Raw genomic sequence first — 18,388 nt, forward strand, 5'->3', positions numbered from 1 at the left:
ACATTTTCATATAGTACAATCTGAATAATGCTATTTTATTTACACTCACGCTGTAGTGGCACTCTACTGTGCAAAAGCAAGGAGACGTTTTAGGGATTCTCACAACACAGAGGAGTGAAATAGAGATCTTGTGTCTCCAATTTAAGGAGTTCAGGCACAGAGCACATGATCTCAGTGAGATACATGGAAAATATATTACTAATAAAAAGTCTTTCTTTGATATACTAGCTCCTAAACACGCCTGAAATGAACAAGGTGTAGATGAAAAATATTTCTTTCCAACTTCACACAGAATCTACTGCATTCAACAAAAACAATGTAAAAATTAATATGAATAAATTCATATCGATTCTGATCATCTTTAATATTTTACAATGCAGGAAGACAGTTGTTTTTTTGGGGGTTTTTTTTAACCCCATTTGTGCTAATGTTTTAAATTTGGCAACATTAACTTTATCATGCTAAAGATCTGCACTGCAAAATGAAGCATCTGGCTCATCCAGATAACTTTAGAAGTAACACTGTGCAACTTCTTGGTTGACTTGCACTATGAAAGGAGAATATGGATTCACCTCAATGCATTAACTGCTCAGGCCCCAAAAAATTTATCTAAAAAAATACCATCCTTTCCTTGATCTCATGGAGCTCGTTGTGCGGACAGTGAAAACTCTATATACAAACAGACAAGGAGTCCTAAAGCCCTGAGGTTACTTGTTCACCTTATATATACGTCTTAATTATTGTTAAAGTATAATTTAACATCATTCCAACCCCTGACTTTGCTCAATAACCTCAAGTTAAATCTAAGTGGTTTGACAGTACAACCCTCAGGTGCGGTCTAGCAGTAGCTGTTGTGGCGTGCGTCGTTCTTCCAAGGGAAATCTGTCAGGGGTTGGTCTGCAGTGGTCCATGTGTCCTCTCTTTGTTGTGTTTTCGGAAAAAGGCCTTTCCAAACTCATAACTGCTGATCATGATGGCACAGGCTGGAGCCACTTTTATCACCCTGGGGAGAAAACCTGATAGAGAAACCACAGGTATGAGAAGAGTTTATATACAGTCTAAACAGAATGTATGCACTCTTTCAGTAATAAGGTTTCATGTATCAGGACATGAAAACAATCGGGCCCTTAGCAAGTCTTAAAATAAAGGTAAATACAACCTTAAGACGAACTATAAGAGAGGACATATATGTATGTATTTAAGCCAAAGCACAGAAGCAGCGTGTGAAAAAGTAAGCACACACTTAAACTCCTAATTTCTATGGAAGCTGTAAGTAGCAGCCAAGTGCTACTAATCAAATGAAGTTTTTCAGCTGATCAGTAAGTGTGAGCACCTCTAAAAGACCAGTTGGTGTCAAGTATTCACGTGTGTTCGCACAGTGTCAACGAAAAAGCTGCTTCTCTCTAAAAAGAGAGAGGAGGCAGCATGACTTGCATACATCTGAAAAAACCGCAAGACAGACGAGACCAAACTGGACATGTTTGGCTATAACGCATAATCCCACATCTGGCCAAAAATCACAAACAGCATGTCAGCACAACTGTGTCATAGGCTACGTTCACACTGCAGGCGAAAGTGCATCAAATCCGATTTTTCTGACCCTATGCGACTCATATCCGATCATGGTATGACAGTGTGAACGGCACAAATCCGATATTTTCAAATCCGATCTGGGTCACTTTTGTATGTGGTACTGAATCCGATACATATCCGATGTCTTAGAAATTGACTGCTGTTTGATGGTCATGTCGCATTAAATCCGTCTTTCCGTCACTGACACAAGACAGACGCCAATTATCAGCTCCGGAGAAGACATCGTGAACGCTTCCTGGACATCCCGTGAAACTGTTGGGAAGACAACGTTGGAGAAACGTGAACATTTTATTTGTACTGTATAATCTGCAGATTCTGACAGAAATCTGCAACTATCCTTTGAAGCACCGCTCCTCTAAAACAGCAATAAGGATCATTATTAGGTTATTTACATTATTATGTAAATAACAAAATAACTTAAAGCAAAAACTGGGAAACGTAAAGTCCGAAACAAATCTTTATATTAAGGCCATCAGTCAAACAATATTGTTTGCTCTGGGTCTAAACAGAGCGCGTTGTGTGTGACGTCTTCTTTTGCGCATGCGGGCCTGTTGGATTGTGTGTCCACAGGTGTTTGTACTTTGCGTCGTAATAAAATGACGGTAAAAGGCTCCGCCCACTTCCTATCCATGTCTTACCATGCAACGACTCTGTGAATGGACTGGAGAAGTGTAGTGGTAGAGTCCTCTGTCTGGAATGAGATATGTGTGTCGACTTTTTATTCTCCCTTAAAATTATTATGCCATAACGCTGCACAGAGCAGCTCTGCTAACAGGGCCGCTTTGAGCGTTCACACTAGAGCGCGTTTGCTGTCGCATTTTATTTGTAGTGTGAACGAGCAGACAAAAAAAATCAGATTTGATCAAAAAATCGGAATTGAGCATTAAGACCTGCAGTGTGAACGAAGCCATAGTGACTGTCGAGCACAGTGGTGAGGCGGTCATGATGAGGGCTGGTTTTGCAGCCACAGAACCTGAGCACCTGCAATCATTAAATCAACCATGAAATCCTGTGTATACCACAATGTTCTTAGCTGAAATAGGGTCATGCAACACGACGACTGAACCTAAGAACAGCAGCAAATCTACAACGAAATGGCTGAAAAAGAAAATGAAGTCAAAGTCCAGACCGCAAACTGACTGGAATGTGGTGGCGACCTGAACAGAGCTGTGCGCGTTCGTGCAAATGTTCGTAAAGCTCATTTAATGGAAACAGCATTGTAAAGAAGAGTGGGCCAAAATGTATTTAAAGTCATACAGGAAATTATTACTTCATGTTACAGCAGCTAAAGGTGTTTCTACAAGTTACTAAACAGTAATATGGTATGTATGTAATATGCTGTTAATCTGAGGTTGTATTTACCAAATGTAAAGGTTGGCAAGAAGTGAAAAACTTTCATCATGTCCTGAAATGTAACGCTTTAGATTTGAAAGAGGGTGGAGGTTGTTTTTACAGCGAGTGTTTATGACTACCTCAGACTCACCACTCACTGAGTCAAGGGTCAGTGAAGTACTTACCAGCAAACAGCCCTCTAAACCCGTTTTCTGCCACAATCCTGCACATCACATAGAAGGTGGAGGAGGCCTGACCTGGCACTGCAAACACAAGAGCACCAATTAGCAACAAACAGCATCATCCAACCAAAAACAGAGCACAAGAGATGTGGGTTTAACAATAAAAGGCAGCAGCTTTGCCTCACATATTCCATCACATCCTTACAGATGAGCTGAGAAATATCTTCATCGCTATGTTCATCTGAAGCTGTTACACTCTCTAAACTCCTCTGAGTTAGAATTGTTTAGGACAATCTTATCCTACACTGTGAGTGGATATTCTGCCACCCGTCTTCATTGAGACCGTTTGATGTTTACACCGAGTGGTGCACACTGGCTTAATGGTGTTTTTAAGGAGCACATGCAGGAGGGCCTGTTCCTCACTCAGCAGTCTTTAAAGGGCAAGGCTTTGAAAAGAGGAGTGGGGTCTGAAACAGGAGAGAAGGGGGCGTCTACAAACAGCTGGAGCAGCCATCACCATCATCCACAGAGGAGGAAGCACACACTTGAGGCACTTATTTGTGTTGCTTATCAGCACTGAGAAGGTTTAAGTGCTCCACAGGGCTTGACTTGAGATGCTTGTCGACTGTCACTTGAAAGTGTTGTGGCCTCTTAACAGAATGAGGAAGCCTTTTTGATGAGAAGTAAAATGTTTTAAAGCTCATTGTTGCTTTTATTTAACTCTGCAGACTTGGGTTATTTACCATGCCAACACAAATATGAACATATAGCATCAACATAACCTCCCCAAGTAGCTGCAGATGTACATTTACAATCTTCAGAAGCTTTAATTTAAAAGAAATTAAGCAGATTTACAGTTCTTTGCTTGCAGCTCTCCAAGCTCCACCTGTTTTCTTGTTTTGACGACATCAAAAGGCAAAGTTACAATAGATGCAATCTGAAAGAAATGACAAAAATGAAATAAGAAATGATACGCTGTAGTTTACTTCTGCTTTTTTGCTATCAAATATGTTTATCTGCAGGCTGGAAGTTGAATTCTGTGGAGTTTTAGACGAAAAATTAACTTACAGATCCTGAAACAGCTCCGGATACAAAGGTGATGGTCAGCGTGGGTTCTGTGATGTTAGACAAGCCACACAGCCAGCTCTTGCCCATCTCGTAGTTGTACCAGTACATGGCTGAGAAGGGAACGTCTCGGAGAAGCGTGGGCCCCAAACCCCTCCACAGAGACAGCCAGCCCTCTTTGGCCACTGCTGAGCGGATGCACTGGGTCAGCTCCCTGTACGACTGCTTCTGAGACTGCAGTTTAGTGCGGATCAACTCCAGAGGACTGATCACCGTCACCGAACCCACTTTCACACAGAGGAGGAAGACAAAGCAGTTCATGAAGTGATTTGTTAGTGAAAGTAACATGCTGCTGTGGCACTTTTAATGATTGAGCCTCTTTTTTCTACTTTAATAATCACTTACAGGCCTGTAAGTTAGACTAAAAATAACACTAACATTTTCTAAATAAAATCTAGCTTGTTGGATAAAATCAGGAAGCCAAGGCCACGGTGCAGAAGGTAAGGGTGGCTGGCCTTGAGACCCCCAACATTGTTAAAATGCTGATGTCTGTTATTAGGCATTATATGGCATATTTCAGTAGCAGTAGGACAGCAGTCAGCTCACCTCTAGCAGTAGCTCCTGCAAGGAGAGGAGCCATCTGAGCATATTCTCCCATCCTGACCCTCAGTGCTGCACAGAGCTGGTCGTAACATGTGAAGTAGATCACTGTCGCTGGGACTGCCATCACACTGGAGAAGGCACATAACAGAAAGCACATAACAGAAGGTACATAAATCATGCCTTACTTATAAAATTTTCTAAGCAGGTAAAAGACAGCCACAAAAATGCATCTAAATTTAAAAACTGTGAAGAAAGTTCTGTTTAATGATGCGTAACATAATTAAATATTTGGTTACGATCATTGAAGAAACTCTGAGGTGGCTCACTATGAATAAATACCACATCAAAGGAAAACACTCTGCTGTAATCACCACTGACCCACCACAGCTCAATAACTCAGGCGCCCAATCAGGAAATAGAAAAAAATAAGACTTTACACTCACAGTGTTGGAGGCAGACCGCTCCATAATGACCTGATTCCCTCACGCCGTACTATGTTGACAAATGCATCCTGCAGAGATTCAGAGTTAGGAGTCAGTGAAGGATGATGTGCTCTGTGGCACTCAGAGGTTTTGTACTACAACACCTCTACTTAATACAAGCAGGAACAGTTCTATCAGCCACTAAAGCTAAGTTTAACTTGTCAGACTGCTAACTTTAAAACATTATACAGAACAAGAAGCTCACTCTCTGCACAGCATTTACTTTTAAGGGAACATTATTGGATTTTGTATATATTAATTTTGTTTTCTGTTTCTTTTTAAATTTTACTTTAAGAAGTTTGTAGTGCAGTAAACTCCACAGATGTATAATTTGATTATGCATCCATTCTGAAAGAGCAGGTAATGGATAATAAGTACTGATTTGTAAATAACTTCAGCTTATTATCTATTACACTGCAGTATATTTCTAACTAACTGGACAGCTCATTCTCTGATAATACTTTCTTTAAAGACATAATGCCTTTTGGAGTCAACTTGAAAGAAAGACAGATGTGAAATGTAAAAGTCAGGTCGGAGGTCAAATGTGCCATAATATTTAGATGAAATCTATAATGTGATATTTAGAACATGTACAATTTCTTCATTTTGCCAATAAAAACAAAAGCAGCAGAATTTAAAGCACAGTTTTACAGATAAATGATATTTTATGAAGATTAGACCTTATTTGATCTTGAGGAAAAGTTCATAGGTCCAAAGTAACCTAATATGTAAAATCTCCATCCCCAAAGCTCCCAAACAAAGGCAGTAGGAAACATAGTGGTAAATAGCTCTATAAAGCCTTCTTCTCAATCTGCTGACCTTGAGTAGAGGTCAAAGGACAAATGTGACATTACATTTAAAATCTTTATAAAAATAATATAATATTTATATTATATGTTCCCACTACACACCACACTTGTCACAGATTCTACGTTATAAGGCTTTTTGTCAATTTTCGACCATTAAATCGTTAAGTTGACCTTGACCAAGGTCAATTAACAAAGCAAGGCTTAATGAAGCAAGGCTTAATGAAGCAAGGCTTAAGAAGCAAGGCTTAATGAAGCAAGGCTTAATGAAGCAAGGCTTAATGAAGCAAGGCTACCGTGTTTACAGACAGAACGACACACAAACGATACTAAAAAACATGGCAGAAGGTAATTATAGAGGTAAACTGTAATGTGGATGTAAACTTTTACCAGCGTGCCACTAAAGTGACCTGGAGCTTTGTACCAGGCCTTGGAATTCCCATTTTCACATATACATATGTGGTCCATAAGTCCATTGCAGTAGACAAAGCATTTGCCTGAAAAATATTAACATCAACATTTAATACAGTGACATCAAACGCAGGCCGGCTGGATGTTCAGGTCAGCAAAATGCGAACATTTCGGTGAAGTTGTTACTGGCTAAACCAATTATTGAGTAAAATTCACTGCTGTTTCTAGTGTGGTAATGTGAAGCTAGCAGTACAACAAGGGTATGAAAATGTATGAAAATATAAAAGCAGTTTTGGAGCTTTGGATGTTTCATTGCAGGTATTAAACTCATCCTCCTTCACTGTTACACCGTCTCCCTTCCATTCACACACATGTATTCTGACTGTCCTGCCTCCACCTCTCAGGCTCTCTTCTAGCTGCTTCCTAATCCCACTCCTGATTCATATAGGTTATAAAGTTTATAAAGTGACAATTTATACTGCCCCTTAACTAAAATTAGTTTGACTCTCCTGGTTTAGTATATAATGGAGCCACAATAAACATAAAGACAGATCAAATGCTAAAACACAGGGACAAATGACCCTTTTTTAAGGGCCTCACATGGTTTCTACCTCTGTAATATCTCCAAAAAGTCTGCTATGGAAATAAGTTGATCTTTATTATTACTTTAATAATGCTTGTTTTTGCATGCACAGTATCACGGTCTGATATATGTAACATAATTTAAAACACAAATACAGTCAGTCAACACAGTGTAAATTCATTTCACCTTTGGGAAAGGGATTTTTCTGTGCTTGTAGCCTGATCTTCACAACATCCAGAGGTGTAACTGTAAAAAAAAAAAAAAAAAAAGCAACTCAACATGATTGCCTGTGTTCAGGATGTTTGTCACAATTTTCATTTAATCAGAGAACAAACAATCAAAGCAGCAGTTCAGGAAACTTCTCCAAACCTCCGATTGATCAAAATAATTTTATAACACAATAACAAGTTGTACCTCACAAACCACCAGCTGAGTGTTAGTTAATAAACAAAGGCATGCTTATTGTAATGTAATAAGCTGAAGTGTAGGTGCCTCACCAAACAGCGACGTAAGGATGGCACCGGAGCAGGACGCCACCATCTGTTGGAGGGGAGTAATGGCGCCGGTGGCAGGAGGAGCAGGACTTTCATTATTCATCCTGTCTTCATAGAAAACAAACAAACAGACAAACATTTGATTGCTTTTAATACGGCTCATATTTAATATTCATACAATAAATCATGACAAGGCTACGATCCCTAAAAAAATTACATGACAGGTCTCTGGCTAACTTTAGCAAGCTAACTAGCACAGTTAACTCCTTACCTACCTACTAAAGTCAGTCAGAATCAGCGACGTCTTTCGTGAACACGAACATTCCTCTCGGGGTTTAAACTATCCTCCTACTACGCCAGTTCCTGCTGTCCTAAAGTCTTTGAAAGCATAAACACGTGTGAAATTGCACCTGGGTAGTTCCTGACGCAAACAGAGCGTGATGACATAATTTAATTTCCAGCTGAGCACATTCCTTGACTTTAATAATTGTATTTATTTTTGTAACGTCAGATAAAATGACACTAAACGTGCATGTATACTACATTAAAGTTATTGTAAATGATACAATGTACTGATATAATTGTCTTCGTATAATTTACTTTAGTTTGATAATAGTGGGGAAACGCCACATCCAAGCATCAAGAATATGTTTACGTATTTTTTTGCGTTGCCAGGTTTGGAGAGCATTCCGTTTCACATCAACACCTCTGTTTTTGAAACTATCGATAATTGGACGGCTGTAACGTTCATAAAAGACAAGTTTTCAGATAAATAATATTACATTTGTTCAATTTAAAAACTAACTCAATAACATAGCGCCTTTTAACGTGGAAATGGTTACGAAGTTGGAAAGCGTCAAACATGGCAACATACACCGTCTCCGACACCGGATTTAAAGCGGGAAAGGGACGTTAAGCAAATGGTATTGTTAAAGTTTATTATTTCTGGATGAGGAGCTGTAAAACCGTATAACCGTGGATATCCTGTGAGAAACAAATCTGCCGACAGAAGTTTAGGGACGTTTTTCGACATTTACTTGCATAAAAATGTGAGCAAAGAGGCTAATCGGCGAAGCTGTGTGTCCGCTGTGGAGGGAGGCTGTGAACGTACGTTAAGTTTACATTTAAGACCATTAAAATTGATTAACATGGGGACAGCGAGCACTGTGCTTCAGCTAACGTTAATGTTACATTTTGTTTACGCATTACTGTGTAATAGATGATTGTTTCCTTGCATTTTACGTCCAATTTTTCAAATATGCGTTTTCTTTTGTTTACACACAGAGGACTGACGAGGCCTTTGTGGAGTATGTTAACTCAAGACGAGGGGAGAAGAAAAGCAGCCTTTTCTCGATGAACGAGAATAAAATGAAGACAAAACGCAGTCAGAGGCTTCCGGGACCCAGCTGGCAAGGTACCTGTAGCGTTTATTTCCGTGTTTTGCATTTAAAATTTAAAACGTAGATTTAACCAAACTAGCGAACAGCTAACACCGTAACGTACGAATGTAACGCTAATGGATCTTTTGCGAAGTTATTTGATTGTTACTTTTCTTAAAAATAAGCTCTTTTGAACCAGATTGACTTGAATGTTAAAACAGTTGATATAGGTTCGTTTGTTTACTTAGCTGCTAATTCAAGTAAGGATAAACTTGATATAAAACGTGCTTTAAGCGTCAAGTTTGTCATTGGAGATCCTAATCCAATCTCTCTTTTTGTTTATGTTTAATCAGTGTCTGGGAAACTCGCTGTAAAACTCACTTGTCTGATAAAAATCACTTGTGAAATGGTTTAACATTTAAGTCTTTCTCTTGTGCTATAATGTTATTCAGGAAAAGGTGGACATACTAGTGACAAGGTGAAGCTGAGTCAGGCGAAACGTACATCAGTTCCCACACAAGTCAAGCCTTTTGCTGGAAAAGTGTTTTACCTGGACCTACCATCAAACAGAGTTGCAGAAACTTTGGAGAGTGACATCAAACAGCTTGGAGGGGTGAGACATTATTTGGTTACATTCACTGGCTCAAACTTGCATTTTGTCACACTGCTTTTGTACTAGCTTAACATATGAACTATGAAGCTGCGTATACACACCAGCCACTCTGTTGGGTACACCTATTTGTTCATGCAAATATCTAATCAGACAGGCTGGTCTGAGTATTTCAGAAACTGCTGATCTAACGGGATTTTCCCACACAAGCAGAAAATATCCAGTGAGCAGCAGGTCTCTGGGCAAAAATGTTTTCTTCATGTCAGAGGAGAGTGGCCAGACTGCTCCAAGCTGCTATCAGTAACAGTAACTCAAATAGCCACAAACAAACAATGTACATCACATCAAACCTTGAAACAGATGGGCTATGGAAACAAAAGACCACACTGGGTGACGCCCCTGTCACAAAAAAAGAGCATCACATGCCTACAATTAAAGCTACAATTCACACAGCATTACTTAAATTGGATGACAGTAGACTGGAAAAAGAAGCCTGGTCTGATGAGTCTTGATTTATGTTCTAACATTTGGATGGTAAGCTCGTTTAGAAAAAAAACAACAACAACAAGAAAGAATTGCCCCATCCTGCCTTGTGTCAGTGGTTAGGTTGTTGTTGGTGGTGTAAGGATAGGGGTATTTTCTTGGCTCACGTTGGGACCAGTCTTCTTGCTGACCATGTCCATCTCTTTATGTCCACATTGTACCCATCTTCTGCTTTCAGCAGGGTAACATGGCTAGTCACAAAGCTCAGATCATCTACATTTGATTTCTTGAACATGACAGTGAGTTCACTGTACTCAAATGTGCTCCACAGTCACCAAAATCTCAATCCAATAAACCACCTTTTTGACATGATGGGAAAAGGTTTTTCATCACGGATGTGACGCTGATAAATCTGAAGCAACTGTGTGATGCCTTCATGTCAGTATTGACCTGTTTGCAGGAGTTTGTTGAATTAATGTAATGAAAAATTAAAGCCTGAGGTCCAACCAAATACTCCAGTACTTACTGGAGAAATAAGTCAAAACTGAATACATTTCACTCAGAAGTAGTATGACTAGAAAATGCTAGTAAGGTTACAAACATGACCAGACATTCAGTAATATTTTTCTTTTAAAGGCTCTGGGACATGTTTACTCTGTGAATCGAATAGACAAATAATTATTCTTGAGTTTTTCTCAAAACATTTTATATTCTTTATCTTTTCGCTCAGACTGTGGAGAAGTTCTTCAGTAAGGACATCAAGTATCTGGTATCTAACAAGCGGGAGGCTAAATATGTGAACTGCCTCAGACAGGACTCTCCTGTTCCTAGCCCAGACTCTGGACCGAGTTCGCCGTATCCTTGCTCAAACCCACACCGGCCTGGCAGCCATGGCGACATCAAGAGCAGATCTCAAGGACAAACCGACACGGTGAATTCACCATGATGTGTCTGTTTTACCGGGATTGATCTCACTTCTTCTCTGAACCTGTAGATCATTTTTCTAGTTATTGATATACTTTTGCATTATCTGTTGTTGTTTTGCAGTTTGTTACAAGCCGAGGGAAGTTTCTGGTGGAGAGAGTAGTGAAAGAGCAGGTTTGTTTTGTCAGCATGAATGATACTTACTGAGGGCTCTTAATTGCTCTGCTAATACACACTTGTTTGTTTTTAGGAAAGGATTCAAGTAAACAAGATCCTGTCAAACGCCCTGGAGTGGGGTGTGAAAATCCTATATGTAGATGGTATGTTTTTTGTGTGTGTGGTATCTGTTTTATTTGAAGTAATTTTATTTCTTTGTATGAAATTAAGTTCATTCTGCTTTGACATCTGTGACTTTTCTAAATTTATTTGTGCCAATTCCAGATTTAATGGCATATGTTCATAAGAAAAAAAAGATCATCAAAAGCTCAGTTCCTGCAGCCACTGCGACCAAATTATGTGTAAGTTGAGAATTTCCAGTGTATACTAGGAAAAATAGTCCAACTTTATATTAAGTTATTTGTTTAACATTGGAAGTGTTCACTTTTTTCTGTCGTTTCTAACAGGACAAAGCTGATTCTGCAGCAAAGCAAGGCCTAGAGAAATGCAAAGGTAGACCCCACCCAGACAAATTACTGAGCTTTGCTGGTATATTTTAGTTGACCTCTTCAGGCTGGTATTCTTCTTCTTGCTTTGCTAATAAACGATCTATGTTTTGTATTCCAGGCGGGCGGATTGGTAAACCTTTCATCAAGGTTGAGGATTCAAGTAGGTAAGAAGTCAGTCAGAAGAATCCAGCATCCACCTGCTGTCATGAAATTGTTCCTGTGATTTTTAAAATGGTTTCCTTCTCTTTTGTCAGGCACTACCGTCCAATCTACCTCACAATGTCAAACATGCCTGAGTTCAACCTGAAAACCACTGCTCCCTGTAGTCCGTTCTGTCCTGAGGAGAAGGATCCTCCTGCAAACAAACAGCGGGAACAAAGGTATGTCCCCTTCCTTTTTAAAAAAATCTCTCGCCACTTTAACCCCACCAATTTTATACTGGTGGGGTTAAAGTGCTGAGTGCTGCTTAAACATTTTAAATATGCTATGGAGTGCAGTCACAGTTTCCCCATGTGTCTTATGTAACTTGATCAAAAACTAATATCAGGTCATCATGGGCATGAATGTCCTGGCAAGTCTGGTATTGTAATCATTTGACCCTGAAAATTATCAAGGAAATCCTTAAAAGCCTGAAAATACCATGACAACCATGCCCATGATAGGTGTAAGGCTATCTCTGATCATAGCTGTGGGTCTGAAAAGTTCTGAACCATGCAATTGTAAATGGTACTGCTGGAGCTGCTCAAGAGGTCTTAAATGAACTCCTGAAGAGTTTATCAAAATACTAAACTTTTTTTTTTCATTTGCCTTATTTGCTAATCCTCTGGGCTACTCTGAAACAGAGGTGTGAAAGCCTCAGTCAGTGAGGAGAGAGCTCAAGGACGAAAGAAGAACAGAGAAAAGAAACGAGGCGGCTACTGCGAGTGCTGTATGATCAAATACAACCAGCTTACGATGGTAAGTTTGTAAAACTGTCACACGGCACAGTGCACACAAACTGTTTTTACAATCCTGCTATTTCTAAATGTGAGAACTTCCACACAAGCACTTATTTTGAAAGTCTTTGTGCAGATGCTAAGAGATAAATAATCCCTGGTGAATGATCTGGTATGAGGGGGTATGATTTCGGTTTGGTTAACATCCACGAATTTTCACTTAAACCTGTTTTTGGAAACAAAATGGAGAATCTTTGACTGAAAAATGGCAAAATCCGTTTTAAATGCTAAACAAGGTGGTTAGCACTGTTGCCTCACACCAAGACAGTCCTGATTCAATTCCACCATCAGGCCGGGGTCTTTCTGTGTGGAGTTTGCATGTTCTCCCCGTGTTTGTGTGGGTTCTCTCCGGGTACTCCTGATTCCTGACTAAAATGTGTCATAATTTTCGAAAAGGCTCCAGGTTCGCTGTCCACACTGCGACGCAAAAACGGCGTTTTCAAATGTATCTGCTTTGGAGAGCGTTTTCAAAACGCTTCGTTTTCCTTGACCAAAAATGCCATTTTAGTGTAGACGGATGGCCAAAACGGAGAGAAAAAGATGCATTATCAAACAAAAACAAATTAGTGTGGACATGGCCTTTGTGGGGATAGGTTAACTGGTAACTCTAAATTGCCCATAGATGTGAATGTGAGTACGAATGATTGTTTGCGCATGTGTGTTAGACCTGCGACATGTGCCATATTTCTTATATGGCACATATATACAGGAGTTAGCTCGAAACACTTCCCTCAAGTCAAGCTGCCCGAGATTCACAGAATTTACAAAAATGTTACATTTTTGTGATTTATATTGTTATCGGGACGATAGAATTCTTATATCGGGATATGAGATATTGGTCATATCGCACAGCCCTAACAGGACCCACAGCGTATTATCCTTCTTTAATTACACTTATTAGTCAAAGTCACACTCTTAATATTTTGATGGACTGCCTTTAACTTTCATGACAATGTGCAATCCTTTGATAAGCTCATCCAATATCTCGAATCAAGAGAAAAACGTTTTTGTTTTGTTTTTCTAATTATCATTACTTTTACTAGGATCTTTTAAAGTCATTTGTCTGGAACAGGATAAATCTGGTTATAAGACTTTTTTTTTTTTTTTTTTTTTTTTAATAAGATTTTTTTTTTTTAATTGCTTTAATATTTATGCTCCTTTTGCAAACTGTAGAGCTTTTCAGGATGACCTCAATGATAAATGGTTGTTTTAAAGCTACACAGCTGTTTAGTCTCAATCCCTTGCGTTCTCTTTGCACTCTGTGTGCAAATGCTCTTACTTACATTATAAAATACAGATTTTTTTTTTAAAATCTTTTTTTAATGATTTGATTTCACCAAATCTTTAAGTGATCTCAGGATTATTCAAGATTTATTTATTTTTTTGGTGACCACTTTGTCAGACAGTTATTCACCCAGTTTCAGTAGTTTCAGCATCCTCCTTAGTTGTTTGCTTAGCTTCATGCAGGCTAATGTGTGGGTGTAATTCTGATTACACCCACACATGTGCTACAAAGCACTGTTTTACTTATTGTGAGAACTGCAAAGTAAGAATTTCATTTTTCTGTGTAACCATTTGTGTTTTGCAGTGTACATGACAATAAGCTTCTTGAATAATTTGACCTTCTGAAACGGAGTAATATCTTCTCCACTTTGATGGGCTGTGTCTTCTGACTTTAGCTGTTTTAAGAGGTTACCAGAACATTAGTTAAGGTTAAATGTTTTAATTGCTGCAGTAATTATCTGATAGAAGGCTCTTTATTTGCTTAGCTAGCAGATGTGTGGTACATTTCTTTGTTGGCATTTCCTAACATCATGTAACATAATATGAAACTAACTGATAAACTTGAAAACATTATTAAGTTTTTGTTTTGGGTGATAGATGTAGTGTATATGGAAAAAAGCAGATTTACAACTTTAGATCTGTTACTTTGATTACATTAATACAGATTATCTGGTCCAGAATGAACCACTTTCACTCCAGTTAAGCACAGTATTGCTTGCAGACATGGATAGAAATGTATTAATGATAAATTGTGTCAAATAAAGTATTTAACTGAGAAGGAAACTAACCAAACCTGTATGTTCGTATATCTGTTTCAAGTCCCTCATCAGTGTTCTCTGGTGTTTAACACAATCATGGAAAAACTGCTTTTTGGCTGCTTTGCTCTAATGGGTTGCTCAGTAAATTGCTTTTATTCACTGTGAACAGTTATGTGGCAGGAGCTTCAAATGCCTCTTTTTGTATGTAGGTGTTTGTGCCGTAGAGCCTCACTGGCCTTGGATGGACTGTGGTAATTCTCCATTATTTAACTGTCTTTTTTGTTCAGCATCTGCAGAGTGAGAGTCACAGGGCTTTCTCTAAGAGTGATGAGTACTTGCTGGTGGACAGATTGATTTCAACCTTGAACCACAACTTCATGCACGTTAAAGGAGCTAAACTCAAAAGGTAATTTTTTGGGGGGGGAGGGTTTTAGCAAAATTTGTCAAAAAACAAAACCCCATTTAAATCTCTTGTAAAATGTTTTTCCTTAATATTTTTATCCCACGTAGCTAATTAAAGGGTTTGTTTTGTTTTTTCTTTGATTCCCATTAGACCAAAGTGCAGTGTTTCCTGTGTTCTGATTGCTCCTGGACCATGTAGAAAACCTGAACTAAGGTACGAGGGAGATCCTTCAGAGACTGTTCAAGAAGAGGAGCCATGGACAGTTGATGTGAACGAAGAATTAAATTCCAGACAGGATATAAAAATCGCGTCCGTGCCTGCCTCTGCTGAATTGATTGACAGAGAGGGCGACCAGAGGAGCTGCTACACTTACTCAGACAGATCCAGGCACAAGTTGCTTGAACGTAAACGGGTGTGCAGACAGAATTCACACACTGCCCGCACCCAAAAATCTAATCAGCCTCAAAGTCCTCAGTTTGAGTCAGAAGAAGCCCCATCAAGAGGTGAATTTCTTCCCTCTTTGCCCACCAGAGATTGCCAGGATGACCTGCTGGACCAGATGCCTCATGAGGACATAAACAGCTCAACTTTGCGCGTTGATAATATGAACATACAGAATAATTTGGCCTCAAAAAGCCTCAGTTTTTTTGAAAATGAACAAGAGTCTGATAAGAAAGTGACTGGAAAAAATGACTCTGGAAAGAAAAAAGGATGCCTTCCTACAGAAAGCTGCTCTCCAGTCCAGAAAATTCAGAGGAGGATAAAAGTTTACAAGCACAAAAGACGAAAATTGGACACAAACGTCGAACATGTAGAGCCTGGCGATGTTTCTGATAACTCTTTATTGAAGCTCTGGAAGCTTTTCCAGTCCAGTGATGACATGGATGTGGAGTTTCACGGCTTTGAGGACTACAAATAGACAAGCTAAAGGGATTAGCTTGAATTCCTGTGTCCTGGACTACACAAGCTGTTAGATTTAAGATGTTAATAGAAGGTCCTGGCTTTTGTGTTTGATAAGAAATGCATCAGCTCTCCTCCTTCAATCAGATGATGGTGATTTTTAACATTTTGTTTACAGAGTAGTATATATTGTAAAACTTAGAGTGGCCCTAGTAATATTGTTATTGTTATTTCTAACCATATAGCCCTAATCCCCCTCCCCCATAGAGCCTCTCTCTATGAAATCATATGGAGCTAAGAATGGGGAAAAACAGTCTGAAGCCTAAACTTTTTGCTCATTGACATTATGTTCATATACAGTGACATCTTTATATGAAGCTTTGGCCGTCCTAAAACAAACTAAATAAGGGAAAACACAAAAGAGTCCCTTTTTAAAAGGGACAGCAACTGCAAGTCAGTATTTTACATACTTGAACCTGTAAAAAGTACATGAAATCAGTCAAACCATTTCTTTGACCAGAGTAATCTGCTGAGTACATGAAATGTAGTGCCAGCTTAACGTTAGCTCCAAGTCCCTTTTTGCTCAGTCTACATCTAACTTGACTTGAAGACAGTGCGTGGTTGTGTGGCTCTCCTGCTTCTCCTGTGAACGGGCATGTGTTTAATAAAGGAAGTGAGCAACTCTCTTGAAATGGTCGTTTTCTGTGAAAGAATATTGTGAATACATTTCAGTATTTTGACACTGATGGGGTACGGTAATGTCAGAGCAGCTATGTTTTGTTTTATTGCCATTTTGGGAAAAAAAACCTATGAAAAATTGGTGCAAGAATTTTTATTTTAAATGATTTTCTTTCCATGAATGCTGACTGTAGAATTTAAAGAGCATCTAATGGATAAAAGGCAGCTTCAGTCATGACAATTATCTTTAATCCTTTCAGACACAAGGATGTGGATGTGTAATTCAAATAAATGCCTGTTGTACTGTGAGCGTCTCTTTCTGTGTGTTGTAATGTGAATGACCTGCAGGTTGTCTGCATGGTATTTGGCGTTATGTGTGACATTTTAAAAATTCTTCCTAAGTGCACTTTTTATGACCCCGCCATGCTTTTTTTTTTTTTTTTTTTTCTTTCTTCCTCCCTCTCCTCCTGATGCATTAGCTCAGTGTCTTCCTTTCCCCTGCATTTAGTGCATTAGCATAGTGCCCTTGTTCTCCCTCACCACTCTCAAATGGATGTGCTGGGTCAAATGGGACTCTGCGCCACTGGCATTAAGAAAATGAGCATCGATGTGTTCTGAGGTACAAGCACAGTGATACTGGCGACTGCTGAATCCTGACATGGCCATCTTTCATGCTGGTTGCATCCTGTTAGCACTGTTTTATCATCATACTTAACAAACCATCATTTCTGACTAATATGGCTTACATGCATACCTGTATAAATATTGGCTAATAATGGAATACAGCATATATTATACATAAGGAAATTTAAAGAGTTTCACAAATGTATAGTTTGTCCATTAGAGGGCAGTAAAAAATTTGATTTTTCAAGTGTGTAAGGCCCTACTGAGCACATATTGAATATTTCTTGCTGCTGTTTACTAAATTTAAAAATTAGGACTTTTTCTGCTTTTACTGGACTGGTGCCATGTTTGGGATAATTGTCATGCTAAAAAATAAGCTGTTGTCAATCAGATGCTTTCCAGATGGTACTGCATGGTGGATCAAAATGTGATGGTACTTTTCTGTTTTCAAAGATTCATCAAATATGATAAAATCCCCCAAACCACACTCTGAAATTCGGCCCCACACCATGACTGAGCCTCCACCGTGTTTCACAGATGGCTGTAGGCACTCACTGTCGTACTTTTCTCCTGACCTCTTCTGAACAGCCAGAAATTTTGACTTTGAATTAATGACTACACAACATCTGTTACCACTGATTTTCAGTCCAGGTCTTGTGTAATTTGTCATGCCTCAGCCTTTTTCACCTGTTTTCCTTCCTTGAGAATGGCTTCTTGACTGACAGCCACCCTTCCACTGAGGCCATTTCTAATGAGGCTTCAGATAACAGTAGATCAACTATAGGTACAGATCCATCTGTCAGGTCTTTGAATTATTTCTTTCTATTTCTTAAGAACATGGGTTTCAGATACTGTTCACTTGTTGTAGATTTAGCTTTCTGGGTTTTTATTTTTTAGGCCTGGTACTTTTATATCTACTTGTTACTATATTACCAAGACAGCCAATAGCCTTTTGGCAGTCATGTTGTTGGTGCAAAAATATAATTTTATTCCTGTCAAACTATTACCTTTGATATTTTTCATAGATTCGACTAAGCAAATGGAAACAAGTGTATCTTTGGCAGTAATCTACAGGTATGTAAGTGAGAGGATAAACCACGCACACTAAAAGGCCGCTGTGGTGTGATGGGTTTG

General features: G+C 39.0%; 2 protein-coding genes across 5 annotated transcripts; one reads left to right on the forward strand and one right to left on the reverse strand.

Annotated features, from left to right (window-relative positions):
* Positions 1 to 14: 14 nt before the first annotated feature.
* slc25a40 (solute carrier family 25 member 40) lies at positions 15 to 8,014 on the reverse strand. 3 transcript variants are annotated; one of them, XM_026184068.1, is made up of 10 exons: positions 7,827 to 8,014; positions 7,555 to 7,655; positions 7,244 to 7,303; positions 6,454 to 6,560; positions 5,219 to 5,286; positions 4,779 to 4,903; positions 4,176 to 4,459; positions 3,963 to 4,044; positions 3,111 to 3,188; positions 15 to 1,016 (listed from the first exon to the last, which is right to left on the reverse strand). In XM_026184068.1, the coding sequence occupies exons 2-10, from the start codon at positions 7,652 to 7,654 to the stop codon at positions 886 to 888; spliced, it is 1,035 nt and encodes a 344-aa protein (XP_026039853.1). In that variant the 5' UTR covers position 7,655; positions 7,827 to 8,014; the 3' UTR covers positions 15 to 885. The 3 variants fall into 3 exon arrangements, with proteins under 3 accessions (XP_026039853.1, XP_026039851.1, XP_026039854.1); XM_026184066.1 differs by having other exon boundaries at positions 7,555 to 7,659; XM_026184069.1 differs by having other exon boundaries at positions 7,555 to 7,659; positions 7,823 to 8,014.
* Positions 8,015 to 8,276: 262 nt separating this feature from the next.
* Positions 8,277 to 16,939, forward strand: dbf4 (DBF4-CDC7 kinase regulatory subunit). 2 transcript variants are annotated; one of them, XM_026184046.1, is made up of 13 exons: positions 8,277 to 8,474; positions 8,836 to 8,965; positions 9,383 to 9,543; positions 10,754 to 10,954; positions 11,071 to 11,121; positions 11,198 to 11,267; positions 11,389 to 11,465; positions 11,571 to 11,616; positions 11,731 to 11,776; positions 11,867 to 11,992; positions 12,455 to 12,569; positions 14,937 to 15,055; positions 15,203 to 16,939. In XM_026184046.1, the coding sequence occupies exons 1-13, from the start codon at positions 8,472 to 8,474 to the stop codon at positions 15,969 to 15,971; spliced, it is 1,914 nt and encodes a 637-aa protein (XP_026039831.1). In that variant the 5' UTR covers positions 8,277 to 8,471; the 3' UTR covers positions 15,972 to 16,939. The 2 variants fall into 2 exon arrangements, with proteins under 2 accessions (XP_026039831.1, XP_026039832.1); XM_026184047.1 differs by having other exon boundaries at positions 8,278 to 8,658.
* The last annotated feature ends 1,449 nt before the right edge of the window (positions 16,940 to 18,388 follow it).

The sequence above is a fragment of the Astatotilapia calliptera genome, chromosome 11 (assembly GCF_900246225.1).
Source record: "Astatotilapia calliptera chromosome 11, fAstCal1.2, whole genome shotgun sequence".
NCBI classification, from domain to species: Eukaryota; Metazoa; Chordata; class Actinopteri; order Cichliformes; family Cichlidae; genus Astatotilapia; species Astatotilapia calliptera.